The sequence below is a fragment of the Heptranchias perlo genome, chromosome 4, assembly GCF_035084215.1.
Source record: "Heptranchias perlo isolate sHepPer1 chromosome 4, sHepPer1.hap1, whole genome shotgun sequence".
Taxonomy (NCBI): domain Eukaryota; kingdom Metazoa; phylum Chordata; class Chondrichthyes; order Hexanchiformes; family Hexanchidae; genus Heptranchias; species Heptranchias perlo.
This window is the reverse complement of record NC_090328.1, coordinates 55,642,828-55,659,346: the sequence shown is the minus strand read 5'-3', so window position 1 is coordinate 55,659,346 and position 16,519 is coordinate 55,642,828. Positions and strand designations below refer to the sequence as shown.

The following is a 16,519-nucleotide window of genomic DNA, read 5'->3' as shown; positions in this document are numbered from 1 at the left end:
CTTGAACCGCTGCAGTCCTTGTGGTGAAAGTTCTCCCACAGTGCTGTTAGGTAGGGAGTTCCAGGATTTTGACCCAGCGACGATGAAGGAACAGCGATATATTTCCGAGTCGGGATGGTGTGTGACTTGGAGGGGAACGTGCAGGTGGTGTTGTTCCCATGTGCCTGCTGCTCTTGTCCTTTTAGGTGGTAGAGGTCGTGGGTTTGGGAGGTGCTGCAGTGCATCCTGTAGATGGTACACATTGCAGCCATGGTGCGCCGGTGGTGAAGGGAGTGAATGTTTAGGGTGGATGGGGTGCCACTTAAGCGGGCTGCTTTGTCCTGGATGGTGTCGAGCTTCTTGAATGTTGTTGGAGCTGCACTCATCCAGGCAAGTGGAGGGTATTCCATCACACTCCTGACTTGCGCCTTGTAGATGGTGGAAAGGCTTTGGGGAGTTAGGAGATGAGTCACTCACAGCAGAATACCCAGCCTCTGAACTGCTCTTGTAGTGACAGTAATTATGTGGCTGGTCCAGTTAAGTTTCTGGTCAATGGTGACGCCCAGGATGTTGATGGTGGGGGATTCGGCAATGGTAATGCTGTTGAATGTCATGGGGAGGTGGTTAGACTCTCTCTTGTTGGAGATGGTCATTGCCTGGCACTTGTCTGGCACAAATGTTACTTGCCACTTATGAGCCCAAGCCTGGATGTTGTCCAGGTCTTGCTGCATGTGGGCACGGACTGCTTCATTATCTGAAGGGTTTCGAATGGAACTGAACACTGCAATCATCAGCGAACATCCCTATTTCTGACCTTATGATGGAGGGAAGGTCATAAGGTCAGATCATGTGTTTGTAAACACATGAGGAAAGACTTGCCAAACACTGCTTCAAGTTAACATGTGCTGAACAAACAACATTACAAAAATGCTTCAATCCCTGCTCCAGCTTTCCACCAATCAACCATAAAGTTCTGACATCAATTTAATTATTGTTGCAGGTAAAGAATAATGAATTGGCTACGTTTCAGTTCATTAGTTCAGCAAAAATTCCACTGTATTCAGTTCCAGAACTGAATTACTAAAGGCCCATCCCTCACTACTGCTATTAAATGTGCTTATATTAGGTGTACCAATATAAAACACATTGAGATATTTAATCTACACCCGAAACTTTAATACTGCATTCTTCCTCCCCGTCACACCAGGTCAGATGGGATTTTGAATCCGTATTATCGTGTTAGATTAGAACAAGTCTGGTGGTTTCTTCATTTTGAACTGAGGTAAGAAAAAGCTAGGCAGAATTGTGTTGTCTAATTATTTAAGGTATGGGTTATCAGCATTAAGGAAGACATTCAGTCTGAAAAGCTAATATTGGTGTAGGGGGTGGTGGTGTGTGTCAGCTTCACCTCTGACTTCTGAGCGGTCCGAATCGCTCCCACTCCCTGGGTTCTAGACCTTGGACTTATTTGGGGATTGTGACAAAGTGCAGCAGACAACTGGTTTTGGTGCAAGAAACTTTGACCTTTATTCAAGAGAGGAAATACAACACAACAATCTTAACACTCTAATAAAATGGGGAACACTTCAGTACACGCGAGGGAAATTACAGTCGGAAGGATACCTCACCCCTCCCAATCTCACTTCATTAGCTAAGTTGGACTCTAAAGGACCAGGGATAATGCTCACCAAATGAAACCTTGACAGTAATTCACCCAGAGGTAAGTCAGAAATAGACTGTAGAGTGGTAACTTTGCGGATCTTCGGTTTTCTCCCGAGTTGGTTCTCTTTGGTCGCGGTGGCTCAATATTAACCGGTAATATGGTGGTAATATTTGGTTGGTTGTTTCGTAAGGCCCTTGTTGCCGCGAGGTGTCTTACGGTCACTGGGACTGTTGCTCTGGTTTCTTCTTGTGTGTCGGCGTGCTTCTAGAGCTGCTTACCTTCCCTGTTGAACTGCTTTCCTTGTTGTTCTCTGGAAACTGCTCTTCTTTCCAGACACAGGCAGAACCAAGACAAGCAGCCCACCAGAGCCAGCAAGCCAGAGAGAGAGAGAGAGAGAGCTTTCGCCTTGTGGATGTCTCTCTTACAATGGTCTGTTTAAACAGTTCTTACCAAGTTCTTAAGAATCTTTGATGGCTTTTTTGATGGTCCCAATCATATTGCAAATTGCTTCTCCCAATGGGTCATTGTTTTAATTCTGATTTAGAGCTTGTCACATAAGGCTTCCTTTTGTACCCAACGTCCTAGGTGTTGATGGTTTTGCTTTAAAACAAAGGCATGGCCCCACCATGTCTGGAAAAGTTGCCTCTTTCAATGGGAATTGTAAACAATTTTACAACACCAAGTTATAGTCCAGCAAGTTTTCGGAGGCTACCTCCTTCCTCAGGTGAACGATGTGGAAAAATGGGAGTGATTGTCGACCCCCTGCTGTCCGTTTTGCATTAAAACAGAGACATGTCTGAAGCTCCACGGTGTGTGTTTTGTTGATTTCGTCTGGTGACCTCTCAACTATCCTTCCATTTTAGGTTTATCGTCAATTGCCAAAGTTTTCCCATACTCAGGGTTTTTTAGGGTTTTTCTCCGAGTTTTGGGGGATCTGTGAATATTGAGAATCTTACATTGGTACTGATATGGGTTTTCAAATTCAGTCCAATGTGATGATATGTTTAGAAATTAGTACCGGGGTTAATTCTGCAACCAGTTATTAAGACATAGGAACAGGTGTAGGCCATTCAGCGCCGGAAGCCTGTTCTGCCATTAAGTTAGATCATACCTGATCTGTATCTCAACTCCATTTACTTGTCTCTTCTCTATATCCCTTGATACCTTTACCTGACAAACATCTATTAATCTCAGTCTTATGAATTTCAATTGACCCAGCATCTACAGCCTTTTGGGGGAGGGAATTCCCTATTTTCACTTCCCTAAATGTGAAAAAGTGCTTCCTGATTTCACTCCCAAACGGCCCAGCTCTAATTTTCAGAATATGTTTTGGATTCCCACCAGATGAAATAGTTTCTCTAAATCCACCCTATCGAGTCCTTTTATCGTTTTAAACACCTCAATTAAATCATACCTCAACCGTTTAAACATATACAAACCAAATTTATGCAACCTGTCCTCATAATTCACCCCTTTAAACTCTATGGGGGGAAAAAATTCGATAAGTGGCCATTTTTGGGCACGGGTAGCGTGATGTGCTATTACCCTGTGCCCGATGGTGCCTACTCAGGCAGCACGTGAATTTTGAGCTGCCTGCTACTTACCATGATATCCCTATGCAGCCAGCGCTACTCGTGCTGCTGAGAGGCTGCATGGAGAATGAGGAAGTCGGAAATGTGGCATGCTCAGTGCATGTCATCAGCAGCCTGCACCTCTTAAAGGTGCAGGTGCACATTTTAAATGGAACATGCACAGTTCACTCGGAGGAGGAAAAGTTGGCCACAAGGATGACAGGACTGGCGCGAGAGACGGCCCCACGCTTCTCTGATGATGCACTGGAGGCCCTGGTGGAAGTGTGGATGAAAGGATGGCCAACATGTACCTGCAGGCTGGCAGGAGACCCTCCAGATTGCAGCTCCGCAGGCATTGGCAGGCTGTGGCGTAGGACGTGAACGCCAGGAGCGTGGCACCATGCACATGGGTGCAGTGCCGAAAGATGTTCAATGATTTGACACGAGTGGTCATGGTGAGTGAATGCAAGTGTCCAATGGCACATCCTACCAACTGCACCACTGCTCCACGCATCACACTCCCTGTCACCCACCCACCAACAAACACTGCTCAAACATATGCAATGCTGCACTTGGCATGCTGCATCTCACACGCACATAGTACCACACTTGCAGGCCACACAACCACCACTCATGGGTCACACACAATGGCAGCTATTCGACCACAACAGGCACATCACCCACACACCTTGCAGGATACTCACTGACACACTGTCCTCTGTCTTGCAGGAGAAGGTGGCGCATGACAGCCGGCAGCAGGAGAGACCTGAAGGTGGATGAGGACAATTACACGTCCTCGCCCCCCCTAGAGGAGACAGTGCTTCGGATCATTGGGCTGACCGTCGCTGCAGCCGTGACAACGTGCCGCGCTGGAGATCCTGATGAAGGGTGGGGGGGGGTGGGGGTCTCTACATATCTCATTCTCCTTTGCCTTTCCCACATCTCCCTCCTTCCATAATCTTTTCTGACTTACGTGCTGCAGATGTTGTCGGCACGTAAGTCTTACTTGCTCCTCTCCCCGCTTCACAACTCAACCTGTTTCCTTTTGTCATTGCAGATACCCAAGAACACGTGGTAGCACCGTCCGAGGAGGAGGAGGAGGAGGGGGACACTGAAGCCACACTGTCACTCGATCTGACACTTGCTTCCACCAGCTCAGAGACTGACACTGACACTTTAAAGGCTAGGTTGGAGGAGGGATCTGCATGTAGTGAGACAATGGGCACCAGTGCGCACGAGCCGGGGCGGTGGGAACAGATACCACAGGTGCCAGCTCGCCAGAGGGCGAGGTTGTTCACTAGTTCTGCTGCGGAGGAGTCAGATGAGATCTTCAATGGGCCAGGCTACAGAAGATGGCTGATGGGCGTACTCCACCAAATGCTTGGGGCACTAGAAAGCCTGCGCACAATGAGAAGGGGCATGGAGGAGTCCAGTTCCATCTTGGCATTGGGCTTTGCGCAGAGCTTGGAGCCCATCCTTTCCAACATGGAATGTGTGGTCACCTCCATCAGCACACCTGTGGAACCCACCTTGATGCAGCGTCTGATGGCCGATGTCGCAGCTTCCATTGCAGCACCAACTGATGTCATCAAAGGTCTGCAAGCTACAGTTGCTGCTCGGACTGCTGCAATAGAAGCTCGGACTGCTGCTATCGTGGCTCTGGGGACCACTGTGGAACGGGGCTTCACAGCACTCCAGCAATCCATTCTCCAGCTGATCACCAGGATTGCTGAGGTGTTGCCCTGGGAGAGTGGCATTGGTGCCATAGCAGTGGGACCTCCTGTTCTATCTGAGGACAACAGCATTCCTGTTCCCACCCCTGCCACTCTGCCAGTGCCCCTGTTGTTGCCTATTGGCCAGCCAGGCCAGACTGCTGCAGCCCATGCTGAGATGGTGCAGTCTGAAGCTGGGCCGTCCCGACCCAGAGCTGCTTGAGGTCGACCTCCAAGACCATCTGCACACTCCTTCTTTGAAGGCCAGCAGGCTTCCACCACCCATGCTCCAGCCATTGGGGAAGCACTTCATAGGATAGGTAAAGGCACATGAACAACAGGCACTAAGGCCATGCACAAGGTGAATAGTTCTGTTCTGTTTCCATAATTTCATTTCTTCTTTGATAAATGTGACTCTGAATTTGCATTTGGTGGTGGATTTTATGTGTGCGATGAGCTGAGGGGGAAACCAATGTGTAATCAGATGGAGGGCAATTTGATTATCTTGTGGGAGCGGAAAGGTGGGGAGTGTAGGTCTGCTGGTGAGTTGGGAGATGTAATTCATCTTTTTGACCGGGCACGGATGAGGCGAGCCCGCAGAGCCCTTGCAGACAAGGCGTGTGGTCCCTGTTCCACCCTTGCGTCTTCCTCCGCTTCCTCTTCTGGCTCCTCTCCCTCCTTCTCCTCCTCAGCCTCTCCTTCTCCTCCTCAGCCTCTCCTTCAGCCTCTTCCTCCTCAGCCTGCTCCTCCTCAGCCTCCTCCTCCTCCACCTCTGGCTCAGGGTCTTCTCCAATCATTGGTGGCAAAGGCTGGTTCCTCATACTGGCTAGGTTGTGTAGCATGCAGCATACCACCACGAATCTGCCCACCCACTCAGCAGAGTACTGCAGGGCTCCTTCAGACCGGCCCGGACAGTGGAAGTGTTGTTTGAGGAGGCCTATGGTATGCTCTACGACGTTGTGTGTGGCAGCATGGCACTCATTATAAGCCTGCTCTGCAAGTGTGCGTGAGTTCCTGACTGGAGTCATGAGCCATGGCATAAGGGGATAGCCCTTGTCGCCCAGTAGCCAGCCTTTGACTTGCCAAGGCAGGTGAAAGATAGCTGGCACGTTGGATTGCCGCATGATAAAGGTGTTGTGACTGCTCCCAGGGTAGCGGGAATCGACCTCCATGATTCGATGCGTGTTGTCGCACACCAGCTGCATGTTGAGGGAGTGGAAGCCCCTTCAGTTGACGAAGACGGCTGAGTTGATATGCGGGACACGCAGGACAATGTGCGTACAGTCAATGGCACCCTGCACCATTGGAAAACCAGCAATACGAGCGAACCCCTGTGCTTGCTCGTTCTGCTTGTCTCTGTCAAGAGGGATGGTGATGAACCTGTTCCTCATCTGGTACATTGCATTTGTGACCTTCCTTATGCAGCGGTGCATTGCTTACAGCGAGATGTTGCACATGTCGCCAGCAGAGGCCTGAAATGATCCTGAGCCGTAGAAATTCAGTGCCAGGGTGACCTTCACAGCCACAGGCAATGCTGTCCTTGCCCTGTTCTGAGCCTGCAGTTGTGGCCGCACCAGTTGACAGATCTCGGTCACGGCTTCCTTGGTGAACCTCAGGTGTCGGATGCAATTCTCCTCAGTCATGTTAAGGTAAGAGAATTGGTCCGGGAAGGCCCTCATTGGATAGGGCCTCCTGCTCAGTGCTCTGCGCCTCCGTGTCCTCCCTCTCCTCGCAGCTTGACCTGTTATGAGTGGCCTCTCTGCATGCTCCCAGTCGTGCTCAATGTCCAGCGGGAGCCCTAGCAGACCACCCAGGCTTGCCAGGAATGTTGTTCAACTACGGTTTTAACTTTCTGAACCGTAAGGCGGTACCTGCCAAACCACTCTCAAATGTACTCTAGGAACTCTCAGTAAGTATAGGGAGCTTCAAAAAAGACTTCCTATTCCACCAGCATCCAGAAGCAATAATTCAGCAACTAATCTACAACACCTGCATGGTTCCTTTAAATAGCTCCGGGGGTGGGGGAGCGGTTCCTCCAGGCATTCTAAGATACATACAGGTGGTCGGGATTAAAACTGTGTGTTGAGGTGAGCGTTAATTGCCTAAATAGTGTCTATCACTTTAAATCAGTGTTGCACACTGCACACATTTTCTCCCTACTTTACATGCGGTATTTGCGCATGCGCCATTTCCTATACCAAGATGGCGTCCGGTACACGTCACGCTGGAAACATACATGCGCAGCCAAGATGCCATCTTGGATGTTGGAGAGGCCACATAGTGCCGTAACAACGAGCGCTACATGGCCCAATTTAGCGCCCAAGCATTCTGTGCTTATTTTTATATAACTGGTAGATCTCCTGTAGCGTTACTTACAGTGGGGGTAATTTAGCTTGTGTCAATCCTATAAATGGGCAATATTGGATCGACCGCCCATTATACACTCTGCCTGGTAAGTAAATTTGGGTGGAGTGTTTAATGACTGGCCGATCCTGCATCCCCATTTACAGCATCGCGATAGTTAAAATTGCCTCCAGTGCGTCAGAGAATTCGCTGTTTATAAGCGTATATCTCGTGCAGGGGATAACATAAGGGGCAGTGATGTACAGAGGCTGAATAAGTCAAATCTATTATTTTTAATGTATTCTGGAATTTTTACTCTGCATTAAGGTTTGAATTTCATGACTTATTCTGTGAAAACTGTAAATGAGTGGACATTATATTTTATATAAATTCCGTTTCATATGTATTTATTTTTTATTCCTTACCATTTTTAAAGCTGAGAATAACCAACTAGATGGAATGCAAGATGCACCAATTGAAGGTCGATATCTGTGCTGCGAATTTCCTTGGGAGTTCTCCCCAGTCGACTGCCTTAACTTCGGCGGAAGATTGGCGGCAACTTTGTTCACATAGTTTATCTGGCGTTTCCGTCTATCTACTGCCAAAGTTAAAGTAGCCAATTGGGAGAACTCACAAGGAAATTTCTGGCACTAGTATTTAGCAGTACTGAGATGGGGGATTGGGGTTTAGTGCTACTAAAGTCCTGGGCTTTAGTAGCACTGGGGAATAGCCCTGGGGTTTGGCAGACTGTGGTTGGGGTCTTGAAATTTGACAATACTGCAGTGGTGCTACTGGAGTTTGTCAGCATGAGAGAGTCCCTTGATCTGGCATCACTGTGGAGGGGAAACTTAGGTTGAACTATGGAAGGTGGAGCTGAAGTTTGCTGCAACTGGGTGTTTAATGTGATCTTTAGCTCACTGGGCATGGGCCTGACAACATTGGTTGTGGGATGGGGGTGGGTGAGGGTTTGCGGGGGGTGCAGTCCCATATCTAGCAGTGTTGGTTTGTGACTGCCTAAGGAATCTGTTTTCTTGGATATATCTGTCTGTCTCTTCTCTTTTTCTCTCACACAGCCATGAGAAAATACTAATTTTCAACAAAACGCAAGTGGTAATTCGAGCTTTCAACTAGTGTTTTTTTATTAAATATCAAATGAGGAAAGACTCGCTTGCTTTGCCGTGTCTGATAGCTGTTAGTAATTAGAATGTTTACATTTTCTAGCTGTCAACATAAGAGATGATAATCAGTTGAGATAATTAGAGACTGTTTGCTTCAAAATTGAACAATATAAAAAAAACTCAATTACAATGAGAAAAATAATCTCTTTCTTTCTCAGCTTAGTATGGGACACAAATCAAAAGCTAGAACATGTGTTGTCAGTCATCTTTATTTCTCACATACACATGTACCCTTTCTGTTTAAAAAATGCAGTCTCTCTGTTTTAAAAAAAATGCTCAATATAAATTTTACCTGATTAAAGATTTTGAAATTTTTCTCTAGCTAAATAATTTTGAAAAACCTTTGAGCAGTAATTGCTAGAATATTGCACCAGTACAGCTGACTGAACAGTACTGAGACATCTTGGGAAAGTAGGTACACCTGCTTAGACACCGCAATCTAAGTTCATCTCAGAGTCATAACGCTGGGCAAAAATATCATTGTTCAAGCCCAGGCTTTCTGGGCCTTCAAGTGAAAACTTTGATGGAAGCGTTAAAAAATAGAAAAGAAAATTCAATGGATAAATTTGATCATACTATTATGAAGCATGTGATTTTTAAATTTTCTTTGAACACTTATTTTGGATGTGACAAATTTCAGTCACTGAGAAAAACTGGCAGCTGAAAAGAAAAACTCGTAAAGCATTTTGAGCAATTTGTGGGAACCCGGTGACCGGTCAGGGTGATATGCTCTCACTATAAAATAGCAGCTATTGTGTGTGTCAGAGGCTGTGACAGGGAAGTGTGACACCTTTAACACTGAATATAGCTATCACAGCACTACCTAAGATACAAAAGGGTCCAGAGGGGCAATTTTTTCACTCAAAGGGTGGTGAGTGTCTGGAACGAGCTGCCAGAGGCAGTAGTAGAGGCGGGTACAATTTTGTCTTTTAAAAAGTATTCGGACAGTTACATGGGTAAGATGGGTATAGAGGGATATGGGCCAAGTGCAGGCAATTGGGACTAGCTTAGTGGTATAAACTGGGCGACATGGACATGTTGGGCCGAAGGGCCTGTTTCCATGTTGTAACTTCTATGATTCTATACAGGAGTAAAAGGGACTTATAATAAGTTTTCAATGCAACACGTATCTTATATACCAAATTGTATATCGAATATAGGTAGATACATTGATTTAATATTATTTATAGTTAAATAGCAAAACTTGTAGCAATTTGGGAAGTACAGAAATAGAGATGGTTAAGATTTTTTTGGCAGTACAGACTGAGGAGCTGGGAGACACAAAACTGAGGTGCTGCATTCCCACAGCTGGCAGGAGAATGTAATTACAGTGTAACAGGTTTACGTAGGCAATTTTCATTATAAATGTAGACATAGAAATTTTTGTTGAGAATGGACGTGCATGCAGATGTAAGATTTTTAGTATATTAAAAGTCATGCCTCTGCTTGCACTGCCTTTTTTCGCAGATCCTGTGTCATGATTTTTGTCACATATATGTCATATCTATGTCAAGATTTTGTTAGGCCTAGGGTCACTATTTCCTCACATCTTCAAATTCTATATAATAAAACTGCAAGGTATGGTTTATATACTTACCTTCCTGCCTTCCAAAGTAGGTGGTGTTTTTTCTGAAAAAGGTTCCTTTAATTCTTTCCCACAGAAGTCTACCAAGGGGTCTATTGTCTTGGACTACGTATTCAGACATGTAAACTTGATGGAGACAGAATACTTTGGTTTGCGTTATTGTGACAGGAGTCATCAAACGGTAAGTGACAGAGAAAGCTGAGATGGGATTGAGGGTTTGGGGAATAGGGCTGCTGTAATTTATGTTAAAAAAAAATGTGCTGGATTTGAAATAGAGAGAATAACATTCCAAATCTTCAATTCTTTACAGCTGGGTACCAAATATACATGCAACTTTCAACAGAATGAAATATTTCAACAACTATATCATTTGGATATAATTTTCCACTTCATGTATGTTAAATTAGAAAATATTACAGAGGAATAATTTAAATATACTATTAGAACAATAGTGGCTCAGTAGCACAAGCAGTATAATGTGCTGCCATCAAATTGCACCACCTCGTGTGATTGGCATTGATTGAAATTGTCATTCACATCTACTTGCCTTTGTTGGATGAATTACATTGGGCCAGATTTTGCTGTAGCAGGACATCTAATGGCACCTGCCATTAGTTAGACTTGCCCCTGCACCCTTCAGCTCAAAACAATTTTTCCCATAAGTTGCTGAAAGTGCGAGCTGATAACGGTCATCTGGAACCTGAGTGAACAGGGAAACCAACCTCCTTAACTAATGAGATTGAAGGATTGAGAATTAAACAGCGGAAGGACTGAGAAGGAAGTGTAAATTAGAGTGGGTGAATTCAATGTCAAATCAAGTACAGAGAGAGAAATAAAGAGAGGGAAAGAAAGATTAGATTAAAAGAGAGAAAAAAGAGACAAAGGAAAAGTAAAACATTTTTAAATTTGACATTTTAAAAATCTCCAACAACAATTAAAACCTGGAGGAATGAGATTCCACACTTGTAATAGTTAAATTTCAGTGCCAAAGAGGTTGATTGGCAGTAATTAACAATTATCACTTCGTTAAAAGGGTACTTATGCTTGTAATGACCAGACTTAACTTTCTGTGAGTTTCGTTTGTATCTACCATGCAAATACAGCAACTTCATGACATTTAATGCATGTCAGTGGTGAGGCAGACAGCAAAATGCAGTTTTTGTGATGCCAACGGTGGAGTGGCGCAACTTGGACAGCAACTTTTGGATATTGGCATTCAACTGCGCATCAACTTCTCGCCTGAAGTTGCTGTACCATTTACACATAAATAGCGGTGAGCACCAGTAGCCTCACCATTATTTTGACAGCAAAATCTGGCCCATGATCTCTTGGTGCAACAGGGCAGGAATAAGAAGCAAGGGGTCCAGTGTGAGAAGAGTAAAACTGACATCTCCAACTCATTTCAGTGATGTAAGCGTTGGATGGCTGACATGTCAGACTCTGCCATGCTTCCAGCTATGGAAGAAAGCGGCAGAAAATCACTGAACTGAAGTTCAGATAATTAACAAACATTCTAAACTGCAGTAATGATTCAAAGAACACAAAACATCACACGTTGAAACCTGCCTTTCTCTGATCATGCCTTATATGTCATATTCAATTTGTTCTATCAAGGGATATGGGGATCAGGCAGGAAAGTGCAGTTGAGGTCGAAGATCAGCCATGATCTTATTAAATGGCAGAGCAGGCACCAGGGTCAGTATGGCCTACTCCTGCTCCTATTTCTTATGTTCTGTCTGTAGCGCTTCTACAAATTGCAATGCAGAAAATGTGTTAACAACTTCTAGTATATGAATTTTGTTACATCGTGTTTCATGACGACTGCCTGTTAAAACATGACAACAACAAAGCTGATTTTAAAAAGTGCGAGCTTTGCTTATTGTGTCGTATCTTTAATGGGAGGAAATGGTAACACCAAAATGCATTGTAATTATTGAAGTGCATTTTCATTAGCATATGAAAAACTGTCTGCATTGCGCAGAATAGTCTTATCAAAAAAAAACTTAGTTTTGTAATCACTAACTTTTCTTTATAAATGTTTATTTTGCTGTTGATCCAGAATTCCACGGATGTGAGAACCTAATAGCATATACATTGCAAATGAATTCTTGTGCTTAGTCCTTATATCAGATGCAAGAAAGCATTTATTAAAAATATTCCTGCTGCAGGGCGATAAGCATTATATTGGAAGGATGTAGGACTGGACATGATGCTTATAGAGATCCGTGTGAGTGTGATGGTAATGCTTGGGCTGCTGTGAGTCTACGAACCTTGATCCTCCATCATCTGATAAAACATTCGTCAAAAATTGGATCAAGAATTTCAGATGCGGGTGAAATGCCATAGTTTTGGCACCAACGCCATATCTGATGGTCCAAACAAAATTTATGGTGAAGGGGTCAATGAATGAATGAATTTTAAATTACAAAATGGAGCCAAGAAAGTGTAACAATGAAAAACTTGGGCCTATAAATTCAGCCACGCAGCGCCCATATTGGGAAAGAAGGTTGTGCTGGTGGCAGGTAGGCACTCCGGCAACATTTAAATGGAGAAATAATTTATTAAAATTAAGGTCCTGTACTTCTTGCAGGACAGCACAGTGTTGTGCAGCACAACGTGGCGCTAACTGGCGGGAAGCCGGGTGGAGCAGGACCGGACCGCCCCCAGCCCCCACCCGGATTTCCCTCCCTCTCCTCCCCACAGCTATTGTTCCCCCCGTACAATGATAGCTCCTCCACCGCGACCACCCCCCCCCCCCCGCCCCGCCCGGCCGATGCTACTTCCCCTCCCAGCCAAAGATCACTCCACCCCCAGCCCGAGTCCTGACTGCCTATCCCCGGCCAACAACAACGTGCATTTATATGGCACCTTTAATGTAGTAAAACAACCCTAGGCGCTTCACAGGAGCATTATCGAGTTACATCGAGTCCACAGCACAGAAACAGGCCATTCGGCCCAACTGGTGTATATCAGCGTTTAGGCTCCACATGCGCCTCCTCCCACTCCTTTTCATCTAACCCTAACAACATACCCTTCTATTCCTTTCTCCCTCATGTGCTTATCGAGCTTCCTCTTAAATACATCTATGCTATTTGCCTCAACTACTCCTTGTGGTAGCACATTCCACATTCTTACCACTCTTTGGGTAAAGAAGTTTCTCCTGAATTCCCTATTGGATTTATTATATTTATGACCTCTAGTTTTGGACTTCCCTACAAGTGGAAACATTTTCTCTATGTCTATCCTACCAAACCCTTTCATTATCTTAGACCTCTATCAGGTCACCCCTCAGCCTTCTCTTTTCAACAGAAAAGAGACCCAGCCTGTTCAGTCTTTCCTTATAAGTACAGCCTCTCAGTTCTGGTATCATCCTTGTGAATCTCTTTTGCACCTTCTCCAACGCATCTATATCCTTTTTATAATATGGGGACCAGAACTGTGCACAGTACTCCAAGTGTGGTCCAACCACGGTTCTATACAAGTTTAACATAACTTCCCTGTTTTTCAATACTGCCCCTCTAGAAATGAATGCAAGTGCTTTGTTTGCTTTTTACTGGCCTTATTAACCTGCATGGCTACATTTAGTGATCTGCATATCTATACCTCCAGATCCCTTTGCTCCTTTACCCCATTTAGACTCTTATTATGCAAGCAACATGTGGCCTCCTTGTTCTTCCTACCAAAATGTACTTATCTATATTGAAATTCATTTGCCAATTACTCGCCCATTCTGCAAGTTTATTAATGTCTTGTATTTTGTCGCATCCTTCCTTTGAATTAACTACACCCGCCAATTCGGTGTCATTTGCAAATTTTGAAATTGTACTTCTGATTCCTGAGTCCAAATCGTTACTGTAAATTGTGAACAACAGTGGTCCCAGCACCGATCCCTGTGGAACACCACTTCCCACCTTTTGCCAGTCTGAGTAGCTACCCTTAACCCCACTCTCTGTTCTCTGTTTTGCAGCCAGCTTGCTATCCATGCTGCTACCTGTCCCCTGACTCCACACACTCTGAACTAAGTGATGAGTCCACGATGTGGTACCTTAGTGAAGGCCTTTTGAAAATTTAAATATTTTACACCTACTGCATTAACCTTGTCTACTCTTTCTGTTACTTCTTCAAAGAATTCAATAAGGTTGGTCAAGCATGACTTTCCCTTTTGAAATCCATGCTGACTATTCTTTATTATATTTTCAGCTTCTAGATGTTTTTCTGTTATATCTTTGAGTAAGGATTCCATTATTTTTCCTACCATCAACATTAAGCTAATTGCTCTATAGTTCCCTGGACTTGTTCCATCTAGCTTTTTAAATGTAGGAATCACGTTAGCTGGCCAGCCCTCTGGCACTATTCCAGCAATAAGCTGGATGAATTAACAGCGCAGATAGATATTAGCGGTTATGATATAGTTGCGATTACGAAGACATGGCTGCAGGGTGACCAAGGATGGGAACTGAACATCCAGGGGTATTCAATATTTAGGAAGGACAGGCAAAAAGGGAAAGGAGGTGGGGTAGCGATGTTAGTAAAGGAGGAAATCAATGCAATAGTGAGGAAAGATATTGCTCAGAAAATCACGATGTGGAATCTGTATGGAGCTAAGAAACACCAAGGGGCAGAAAACGTTGGTGGGGGTTGTCTATAGGCCCCCAAACAGTAGTGGAGATGTAGGGGAGGGCAGTAAACAGGAAATTAGAGACGCATGCAAGAAGGGTACAACTATAATCGTGGGTGACTTTAATCTACATAGAGATTGGTCAAACCAAATTAGCAATAATACTGTGGGGGAGAAATTCCTGGAGTGTGTACATGATGGTTTTCTAGACCAATACGTTGAGGAACCAACTAGAGAACAGGCGATTCTAGACTGGGTATTGTGCAATGTGAAAGGATTAATTAACAATTTAGTTGTGCGGGATCCCTTAGGGAAGAGCGACCATAACATGATAGAATTCCTCATTAAGATGGAGAGTGAAGTAGTTGAATCCGAAACCAGGATCCTGAATCTAAATAAAGGAAATTACGAAAGTATGAGGTGCAAATTGGCTATGATAGATTGGGGAACTTTACTAAAAGGGATGACGGTGGATAGGCAATGGCTAATATTTAAAGAACGTGTGCAGGAATTACAACATAGCCAGAAAAAGCGGCAAGCCTGAGGATTGGGAGCAGTTCAGAATTCAGCAAAGGAGGACAAAGAAATTGATTAAGAGGAGAAAAGTAGAGTATGAGAGTAAACTAGCAGGGAACATAAAAACTGACTGTAAAAGCTTCTATAAATATGTCAAGAGAAAAAGATTAGTGAAGACAAATGTAGGTCCCTTACAGTCAGAAATGGGGGAAATTATAATGGGGAACAAAGAAATGGCAGAACAATTAAACACATACTTTGCTTCTGTCTTCACAAAGGAGGACACAAATAACCTGCCAGAAATGTTAGGGAACCAAGGGTCTAGTGAGAGGGAGGAACTGAAGGAAAACAGTATTAGTAAAAAAAATAGTACTAGGGAAATTAATGGGGCTAAAGGCTGATAAATCCCCAGGGCCTGATAATCTTCCCAGAGTACTAAAGGAAGTGGCCCTGGAAATAGTGGATGCATTGGTGATCATCTTCCAAAATTCTATAGACTCTGGAACAGTTCCTACAGATTGGAGGGTGGCAAATGTAATCCCACTATTTAAATAAGGAGGGAGAGAAAAAACAGGGAATTACAGACCAGTTAGCCTAACATCAGTAGTGGGGAAAATGCTAGAGTCTGTTATAAAAGATGTGATAACAGAACACTTGGAAGGCATTAACGGGATTGGACAAAGTCAGCATGGGTTTATGAAAGGGAAATCATGCTTAACAAATCTACTGGAGTTTTTTGAGGATGTAATTAGTAGAATAGATAGGGGAGAACCAGTTAATGTGGTGTAGTTAGATTTTCAGAAGGCTTTTGATAAGGTCCCACACAAGAGGTTAGTGTGCAAAATTAAAGCACATGGGATTGGGGGGAATATACTGGCATGGATTGAGAATTGTTTTTTTTTATTCGTTCATGGGATGTGGGCGTCGCTGGCAAGGCCAGCATTTATTGCTTATCCCTAATTGCCCTTGAGAAGGTGGTGGTGAGCCGCCTTCTTGAACCGCTGCAGTCCATGTGGTGAAGGTTCTCCCACAGTGCTGTTGGGTAGGGAGTTCCAGCGACGATGAAGGAACGGCGATATATTTCCAAGTCGGGATGGTGTGTGACTTTGAGGGGAACGTGCAGGTGGTGTTGTTCCCATGTGCCTGCTGCCCTTGTCCTTCTAGGTGGTAGAGGTCATGGGTTTGGGAGGTGCTGTCGAAGAAGCCTTGACGAGTTGCTGCAGTGCATCCTGTGGATGGTACACACTGCAGCCACAGTGCACCGGTGGTGAAGGGAGTGAATATTTAGGGTGGTGGATGGGGTGCCAATCAAGCGGGCTGCTTTGTCCTGGATGGTGTCGAGCTTCTTGAATGT

The 16,519-nt window shown here is 44.6% G+C and overlaps 1 protein-coding gene across 2 annotated transcripts in view; it reads left to right on the top strand.

The window, feature by feature from the left end:
* The window catches only part of epb41l4a (erythrocyte membrane protein band 4.1 like 4A), a 340,503-nt gene that overhangs the window by 133,960 nt on the left and 190,024 nt on the right, over window positions 1-16,519 (top strand). For both annotated transcript variants that reach the window (XM_067982951.1, XM_067982950.1), the window contains one exon: window positions 10,108-10,212. In XM_067982951.1, coding sequence (XP_067839052.1) covers window positions 10,108-10,212 — 105 coding nt within the window. The remainder of the gene's footprint in view (window positions 1-10,107; window positions 10,213-16,519) is intronic.